Below are 9,545 nucleotides of genomic sequence, written 5' to 3'. Positions count from 1 at the left end.
AATAGAAATAGAGAGAATTGTTGAATTGTATATTTATATGTATATTTACAGAGAGTATTGATCTAACAGGTATGACACTGTTATGGTTTAGTGTTCATACTATACATTCATATACTACAAATGTAAGATACAACAACTGAAAATGCTAAAAACACAATGTAGAAAAACTGAAAACTGAAAATGCTTACAGACATAAGATAGAAAACTGAAAATGCTACAGACATAAGATAGAAACTTATGGCTTCTGTACTTAGAAACAACAGTAAATGCTGCTTGCTGTATGCAAACATTTAGCAGAGCACTTTCAGCACGACGAAAAGGCACTGAAAGCTTCTTTTGTTGTGCCAATACCACTGAAATGTTGGGTTTTTAGTTAAAGTTATTCTCCTACAACACTTTAATCAACTCCAGTAGTGTTAGTTTCGTGTTTACTAATACTACTTTATGTCTCTAACTTTTTTCAACCGAGATGGAGTCGGTTTGTCTTTGTTTTCGTTCCCTTTTGTTTCCCTTTCTCCCCCTCAGGCCGTATTTCCGACTGCCAGTAAACGCAGCGTGGCTTCATGCTGTGTGCCTCTGTTTATTTTCAGAGCAGTGACGTGAACGCCGCACTCCGCCTATATGAGGCTCGTCACACGGATTCAGCGCTGCAATTGGTCAGCTGTTGTTGCTGTAGCAGCTTGTGACGTCGTCATTGTGGGAGGGAGGGAAGAAAGGGAGGAGGAGGGGGGGCGACATAAAAACCAGCTCCCCCACTCACAGAGCTCCACTCTGGAGGAGGAAAGTGACAAAGGGAGGGTTGGCTCAACGTGGCACCACGGGACTCCCCAAACCAACCAACCCCCTTGTATTTACCAATAACAGTCGACTTGTAACCGTCCCTCAACCACGGACCCTCTCTGAAAACCTGAAACCTCCTTTCTACCTCGACTAATAAATGCCCAGAGACACAGCTCGACGACGAGGACTGCTGCTCTGACGAGGAGAGAGATAGAGAGACCAACGGTTGGACGAACACGTAAAGGAGGAACACAACGCGACCGTTGACGTTCTCAATGCATACCCTTTGTGCCCGGGGAACCATGAAACCAGAGATCAACGCCGCCGTCGGATTTCTCACGAGATTTCTGAGGGTAAAAGGACACGTAAACGATCGACAGGTCCAAACATTCACCCAAAGCTTACAGGACATTTTGGCAGGTAAGAAAAAAAAAATCACCAAATGTTGATTTTAATGTCAAATTCAACTTTAAATGTCGTGTTTTATCGTTAAACTACCGTGTGAATGCTTCACGAGAGCCCCCTTCTTTGTTCTCTCAACTATCACTATCACTGTTGCTACTGCGCATCCCAGTTCGCGCACGTCCGAGAGGAAAAAAACAAGATCAAGTATAAACACAGCGGGTGATTCTTTTTCGACGATTCTTTCGACGATTTAATGGATACAGTTTGATTTTTTTTCGATAATTTCGTCTTATTGTCAACAGTGTGTTCAAACAAGGAAGTGCGCGTGGGTCGATAAAGCTCGCAGAGTACATAGCAGAACAAAACAGCCCCCAGTGAGTTACAGAGGCGGCTCAATTACGTAATGCGTTAGGTTATATAGGTTATTAACGAATCACTGCGCATGCCAAGATAGTCTCTGGTACATGCAATCTAAATATACCTTTTTTAGGCAACATGTCCAATTTGGTAGCACCTTTTAAATACATATTTTTGGACTTTCTTGCCCATAGGGATCAATAGAAATGTCAATAACACACAATAACAATCTTTTCTTGCCTTTATTTCAACACTAGTCATGTTCCCTGCACAGTGTAAACACCATCCAATCAATAACATCCCATACATTGAGGCTTTACGCCCCCATTTTTTTGTGGCAAGGCTTTTGATTACATATTTATGCCCTTTCTTTCCAATAGGGATCAATAGAAATGTCAATAACACACGAGGGTGTCTTTTCTTGCCTTTATTTCAACACTAGTCATGTTCCCTGCACAGTGAAAACACAATGTAATCAATAACATCCCATAGACATCCCATTTTTTTCTTCCAAGGCTCATAATATGATATGTGAGTGTTTTTGAAGGAACATATTGCCTCTTTAGGGGATTGTAAAAGACACATTCCAGGCTCAGTCCTCTAAAGCTGCCTTGCATCTGCTTCACTCCATCAGCCGAGCCTGCAACAGCAGATGACCTACATTTACAACATAAGGAGCTCACTAAGTGCAAAAACACACAGGTAACACATAAGATCCCAAAGTATCAGTACAGCAAATAAGAGGTGATCTCGATCTCAAAGAACAATAGTCCTAAAAGTTGCCTTTTTTTACACATCTGTTGTGCTGCAGAACAACAACAAACACCCAAATCCTCAGTATGCAATCATATGATGCATCTTTTAAGGAGCTAGTAGCTTAATTTAAGCGCACACAGAGCTATTTTTATTATTGAAAACATCTGCAAGATCTCTACTGGACGGTGTTCATAAACAGACAAAAGTTTGGGAGCTGAATGGAGTCGGCTGTGGGGGAGGGGATGTTATGGTGGGCGCCTACAGGCAGACATTAAACTCAAGCAGCAGCAGCACAACATAGGGAGGAAATGAAGGGGAAATCCAGTGATGCAAATTAAAACACGCCTTATTTACAACGTAGGGTGGATTGTGAGGGTCGGAATGAGACTGGGATTCAAATTTGAGTGTTTTTTAATTGCTTAAAGCAGTCTTTTTGTATGAAAGAGTATATTTTCTAAACAAAACATCATCATATGAGGTTAGTTTGCACAAATCAAGTCCAGCCAGAGCTCCTTTGTCATCACATCACACACTATTCTCGGCATGCTGCAAAGAAGAGCTCCTCTTGTTTGTGCCGAGTGGATACATTAGCCCGCAGACCAGATATAAATCTCAGTAGTTGTGTAAGCACTTCAATTTTTCTAGTTTCTCTGCAGCAGTGTGACTTGCCCCTGGCGTCTAAATGGAAAAACCCAAACATAGAGCCAATGCATTCCCCTTCATGTGCTTCAGGTCAGCTTCAGTGAACAAACAACCCTGCTTCGTTGAAGTCTTTACTTTTCTGTTTGCTGTATACCCCCCTCTCCTCCTCCCTCGCCCCCTCTGCCCTGGTTTTTAAGAATAGGCCCTGCTGAGCTGATCCTTCCCCAGCTGCTCCAGGGTTTGTAGGTAGCAAGCTGCCTTCCTTTGTGGTTCTGTCTGCAGCTGAAAGATCGCCCAGCCCCCGAGTGCCAGCCCCTCCATTAGCTCAGCAGAATACAGCCTTCAGTGATAACAAGGGGGTGGGAGGAGGGAGGGGGGTGTTATTATCCATTGGATGCATACAGGTGGCCTCCAGCTCCTACTTCACTCTTCTTGTTTTTCATCAGTGACAAAGAAGCTTGTATCAATAGGAATCCAATCCCAGCTAAGACTAGAGCAGAGAGGTCAGGATGTAAAAACTCAGAAAGAAAAGCCAAAAAGTGAACCCTCATGGAAAGAGTGAGCCATCTCCACTTCCTCCTCCTCTTAAAAACAGATAGTCAACAGTGTAATTTTCCCCTCATCGCCCTCACCGCAGAATCGCCTGCAAGCAAGCGGCGTCACTCTGAATCACTAGTTTCACTGCCTGAAAAACTTCCACACGGACCAGCGAGAAAGAAAAAGGGCCTCGGAAAAATACGCTCCCGTCTCTTTAAGAGGCGGGGCTTAGCTTTCCCAGATGGCTGGCTGAGACTTCGACACTTGTGGTGTTTTATGTGCAGCCAGTCAGGGGAGACTTTGTGACACCGACGACGCGCCCTGGGAGGGATTGTGCAATTCAATGGCCTTGTTTTTGTCACGTAGGCCCAGGGAGCCGCTGGCCGCCTGTTTTTATGGCTGCTTATCAAGCCTGTGAACAGGTGGTGCAGTTTTTCTGTGCTTTCTTCAGTACTGCACCCAGCTACGCCCTGGACTTTGCTGAGAATAAATACTTTCTATTGATTGTTAAAGGCTTCAGGCTGGAGCTGAGGTTTGAAAGGAACACAGTGTCATTAAAACACGGGGACATAATTAAACAGTTATTTATTCTTGACAAGTAATCATCAACTCAGCCCGTTATTGTATTAACTGATTTATTTGAACACGATTTCTAGTTTCTTAACAAATTAAAAGCCTGAGATTAAATCAGTTACTCAGTCGGCTCTTGTGTAACATTTGGAGATAATCCAGAGATACGATAAAACAGCAGGCAGCTGCGTTTGCATTCAATTAACTCCTAATAAACCTTGTGAGATATGAAATATTAAAAATACACACTTAAAGACCCTTATAACTCAGTGCAGGGTGTTTTATTAGTGTTTATGATGTTCTTTAATCAGATTTAAAGTCACAGTACGTCTCGTAACTCACGTGTGGCTTATCTAAAGTACAGTCTGTTTGGGTTTCGCTGCAACCTTTGCTCGCTGCAGATCTCTTTACAGCCTTAGTTGTTGATGAAAACATCAATACACTTAAATATTATTGCAAAACTGAGTTTACTGAACAGGAAGATTGAAATTCTCTGCAGAGATTGCAACAAAAAGGTGGTGTGATGTATTTCAAAGAAGTGAAGGATAAATAAATACAGATGGTTGGTAGCTTAGATGCACAATTTCTGCACAGCTTCCCTCTCATGATGACATATTCACTTTTAATATTTATTGCATGAATACATTTTGCATGAAATCTAAAACAAACAGTCTTAGTTGCGTCCTCAAACGCATCATCGTTTATTGAATTATCGCTCCAAAGACTTAAATCTCACCCACGTGACTTTTGCAAACATATACTGCTCCTACAGTCTCTGATGGGTGCTGCTCTAAAGCTTCGTCTCCTCTCTTCTCTCCCGTCCCTCCCTGCAGAGCAATACAAGCACCACTGGTTCCCAGACAGACCATGCAAAGGTTCAGGCTACCGCTGCATCCGCATCAACCACAAGATGGACCCCCTGGTGTGGCAGGCGGGCCAGCGCATCGGCCTGACCATCCAGCAACTCTACCTGCTGCTCCCCAGCGAGCTCACTCTGTGGGTGGACCCCTTTGAGGTCTCATACCGCATCGGCGAGGACGGCTCCATCTGCGTCCTGTACGAGTCGCAGCCCTGCCCCCCTGGGGTGCAGATGATGGCCGCTGCCAGCTCCCCCTCAGGACCCAGCGGGACGATGAGCCCCATGGTGGACAGTCACATCAGCTGCAAGGAGGAACTGATGGTGCTGGGCAGAACCAGTCCCTCCAAATCCTACAATATGATGACTGTGTCCAGTTAAAGAGGCACGCTGTCACAGCAGGCCTACTTTTTTTCGTTCAGGGTCACGCCGTGGCTGGTCAGATCATGTGACCAGGCCGAGGTGAGCCTTTTTAAAGCTAAGAATATGAAATGAAATAGTGAAAGAAGAAAAAAGAAAAGAAAAAAAGCAGAGGATGTGGCCTATCGTCCAGGTGATGGAAACCTTGTAGGTTTGATCTTTTTACCCCTCCCCCCTCATCGTCATCCCTTCTGTTGTCATGGATCAGCTCGGCACTCCAGTTTTTCGGAGAGGCTTTGTGGAAGTGGAACTGTTGGGGCAGCTAAACCAACGAACCGACCGACCGACGTCAAACCAACCAGGAACCCCCCCTCCCCCCTTTCTCCTGGGGACTGGCCCTGCCTGCTCCCCATCCCCCCCTCCCTCACCCGACCTGTAAACAACATGGTGATCGGCTCCATCCTGAGGGGCTGTCATTGACTTTGCACTTTTCTGACTTGTGGTTACTTTGGGTACACGTTCAAAACACCAAAAAAAACACCAAAACCTAAATTTAAGGAGTTTTAACAGGAACCACCTTTTGAATTTTAGAATCTGAGATTATTTTGTTTTGGTGGGAGATTGAGTTCAGACTGACTTTCTCAATCCACGCTCGAGGTGAAGAAACGCCCGATAAGAGCATCTCTATTTTCTATAACAAACCCTTTTTGGACCACAGGGAGTCGTTTTCTTCACCCCGTAGCTGGACGAAGGTCTCAGCTCTGAACTCCTCTCCCCCCCCTCCCATCATCTCAACTCTTGGCCTGTCTGTAAGTGCAAGTGGAATGTGTCGTGACACCTGTTACCTATGGATACCAGTGTGTCCTGTTGCACTGTCGCCCTCCCATCACCCATGTATGTGTAGCTTTTCCAGGGGGGAGTGTAAGGGGGGTCTTGTGCTCTCCTCCCTCCTCCTTCATGAATGTTGTTGAAAATCACAATCAGGTTCCTGTGTTGTTGCTGATCGCGCCCCCTTTTCCTTCCACCACTTTGTCATCTCCTGCGTCACCAAAATTCAAAGTGTAGCAAAAAAAAGGGGGGGCCTGTTTTACCCCAGACTTGTGGTCTTGCGGCCCTGTTAGATTTGACATTGAATGCACTTTGACGTTAGATTGTGTGGGATGTGTACTTCTTAGAGAAAATCGCCTGCATTCCATCCACTCGAATGTCACCTCTTCACGCCGTTTTTATTGCCCTCCTCATTTTGAAGCCGTTTTGTTCATACTGTAGCTCCCACGTTGGGATCCATTTAAATCTGTTTTTAAACAGGGGAGTCCAGCTCTGGACCTCTGACCTTCTTTTTACACTGTATTTGAACATTTCAGAGCTGTTGATGATGTGTAGGTGGAGAGATGTCTTGGTGGTATGTTAGGAAACATCCGTTCATATGGCACTGGTGGCTCTGGCAGGATGCAGAGCTAAGCTGTCCCCTCCCCCCTCCCCTCCACCCCAGAAACACACACAAACACACACAGATAGTTATTTGTGTTGCTGATAGAGAGGAGTTAGTCACAAAGGTCTGGACTAAGTGATGACTGTGTGAGACTTTGGCCAAAGGGAGGTCTGGAGAACCGACTTTTTAGATATTAGCTTGAGATCAGAAACAACACCCGCCTATTATTTCCCTCATTCGTTATTTCAGAGGTCTGTTTGGAGAGAGAGACTCGTCTGTGCGTGCACTGCCTTACCAAGACCTCATCATCACGAATTATGAGCCATTCGTGATTTTTAAAGTAATATCAGGCTTATGTAAGCCGGCCTGGTTCGACGTGCTGCCCTGACCCTCCTCATCGTGGTGTCTCCTTTCCAAGTCTGGCAGCTGTACCACCGCCTCCCCCTCAGTCCCTCCCCCTTAGAGTGCCTCAAGTGCCACATATCTTCCCTCAGCTCAGACCTCCTGTTCAGCCAAGCCAGCACGCTGCTAGCAGACCCCCTGCGGATGCAGGTAGACTTAATGTGACACATATCATCGTCCATCAGCGCAGGGGGAGGGAAGCTGGGTAAGGAAGGCCGGGACAAGGAGGGGGGGAGGTGGTGTGAGAGAGTCCAGGGGGGGCAAGGGCCGGACTCTTTTTGTCCAGGGCAGCTAAAATCCCTCCAGCCCCCCCCTGACTCTGGACTTATTCACCGTCCCCCCCAACCCTGACCAGAAGCCCTCGACCCTCCCTCAGGTGCGATGGACACACGAAACCAGCACACGCTCCCGGCGTGCTCCAGCTGCACTGACGGGGAAGCTAGCAGGAACAGATTTGAGGGTACTAGGCTGTTTTGATTTTTGTTTTCATCTCACTGGATTGCGACTTTGTTTACATGCATACGAAAGGATGTGATGGCTGTCTGACGCATCCCCACTTCACTCCCGGTTCTGGGGCCAAAGGGGTTAACAGCGAGGCCGGGTGTTGTTCGGGGCCTTTAGCCGCTGGCCAAATCTGTCACGGCAGGCTGGTTCTCCGCTCATCACCAGACCTTTGGGTGTTTTAAGCTCCCCTAAGCTTGAGAGGATCATGGGTAATAGAGCTATAGCCTTTGACGCACTGCAGCCCCCCCTCCCCTTAACAACCCCGTCCCCCCCGCGCTCTGCTCAAACCCTCAGTGAGTCCACGTCGGGCCAGATGGAGACGAGCGCACACGGCTTCTGTTCCCACGTCTTTTAAAATCACACATTTAAGCTTTTTAACGTCACGTGACTTCACTGGCTCACATCCTCATGTTCCATCCCCTCATTCGTCCTCCTCGCCCTCTCTTCAGGAGGATCTTTTAAAGTCTAATGATCTCTCCTATTTTAACAGAATTTGTTTTAACAGCTACAACATTTTAAAAACACCCCTTTAGACGACCCCCCCTCTCAGCTGAACCACCACCACCACCACCCAAAAATGGTTGAAGTCCTCAGTACCATGGATCTAAATGGCATCCATTCAGATTGTGCGCACATAGGTAAACAGAATCGTTGTGAGTGCTTTGAGTAGTCAGAGAGGTAAATAGCACATAAAATGCACTAAATATGTGGAGTTGAAGTCGTGTGACATTTTTTCGGAGACGTGCGGAGTCTCTCCTGGAATGTATTGCCAAACTCAGGCCTCAGACATTCAATAAATCCCCTTGTGGAGAAAAGTTGTGCATGTTAAGACATGAAACAGGAAGGGAACAGCAGTTTTGTTGTTGATGTTGTCGTCAAAACGTTGTCATTGATTAGTTGAATTATTGCCACTTTCACATTTGAGGTGTTTTACATATTGTAGAATGTATTGTAACTGTACAACAAAATGGTAGAGTACATGACATTACACATGGGAAGTGCCAATAATTGAGGTGTTTTTAGATGTATTCCTTTTTTGTATTTCATCTTTTAACATGAGAAACGCTTTCTTTCGTAAGTGAAGCCATTTTTGTGACGGGAGTGTTGGCAAGGACCAAAGTTCTGGTAAAACTCTTAGTTTCCATGATCTGTAAGTGTAGACGTATCCTTTGTTCTTTTTTCTTTTTCTTTCAGTTTTTTTTTTCCTTTTTTTTCTATTTACCTAAAAAACAGAAAATAGACAAAAAAATCTGAGCTTACCCAAGAAGAAAAGCTGTCTATCTTGTGATCTCATGTCAGTACATCTTTATCGTGTTCAGTTTTCTTTTCCTTGGGTATGTTGTGATGAACTGCTGTAAATTTGTACAGTTCATGTAAATTGATTGTGCGGAAGTTGTACAGATTTCTATATTTTGGAAGAAAAGTTTTTTTTCTCTGTAATAAAAGATTTCCTATCTTGGCATCATAATCTCTGTGAGCTGTGTCATCTTTTTTTTTTAAACGTAGGATTATAATCTGAGAGCAGCAGATTAAACCACAGTGAGTAGCTCCTTTTTAAATGAGAGTGTATGTATCGTATTCATACAGAGCTACACGAGCCTGGTCGCTGATCCTGCAGCCCCACTGAGGCCCAGATCGGAATTTGACCTCTCACTGTTCTAGGACTGAGCGGGCCATCTGTGCTGAAACCTACGAGAGGAAATCAACTCAGCAACTCGGCTGTCCTAACATTTCTCCTGTTTTAGGGAGCTCCTCCTTTTCCGCTCATGAGGGATTTTAACAATCAAGTATCAATTAATTGATTCTTAAGAACTTACAATCAAACATCATGTGGTCTCATATTACATTCAGCTATCAGGAAGGTGTTTTACGTTTAAAGCATGTTTCGATGTGAATCAGCTGTTAAAGGTGTTGCGCACAGCAGAGGCAATCAGTTGGCGGCTG

At 45.2% G+C, this 9,545-nt stretch overlaps 1 protein-coding gene across 1 annotated transcript; it reads left to right on the top strand.

Annotated features, from left to right (window-relative positions):
• The first annotated feature begins 750 nt into the window (after positions 1-750).
• Positions 751-9,069, top strand: btg1 (B-cell translocation gene 1, anti-proliferative). Its single transcript, XM_034674031.1, has 2 exons — positions 751-1,200; positions 4,881-9,069. Exons 1-2 carry the CDS (start codon positions 1,056-1,058, stop codon positions 5,282-5,284), a joined length of 549 nt encoding a protein of 182 aa, XP_034529922.1. The 5' UTR covers positions 751-1,055; the 3' UTR covers positions 5,285-9,069.
• Positions 9,070-9,545: the final 476 nt, after the last annotated feature.

This window comes from Notolabrus celidotus, chromosome 21 (genome assembly GCF_009762535.1).
Source record: "Notolabrus celidotus isolate fNotCel1 chromosome 21, fNotCel1.pri, whole genome shotgun sequence".
Taxonomy (NCBI): Eukaryota; Metazoa; Chordata; class Actinopteri; order Labriformes; family Labridae; genus Notolabrus; species Notolabrus celidotus.
Note: the sequence above shows the minus strand (reverse complement) of the source record. Positions and strands in the feature narration are given on the sequence as shown.

Bases quoted from the DNA above. Each gene is read 5' to 3' on its own strand.
- btg1 (XM_034674031.1), top strand. From the start codon at position 1,056: ATGCATACCCTTTGTGCCCGGGGAACCATGAAACCAGAGATCAACGCC. The intron at 1,201-4,880 runs GTAAGAAAAAAA...CCCTCCCTGCAG, and splicing joins CTTACAGGACATTTTGGCAG to AGCAATACAAGCACCACTGG.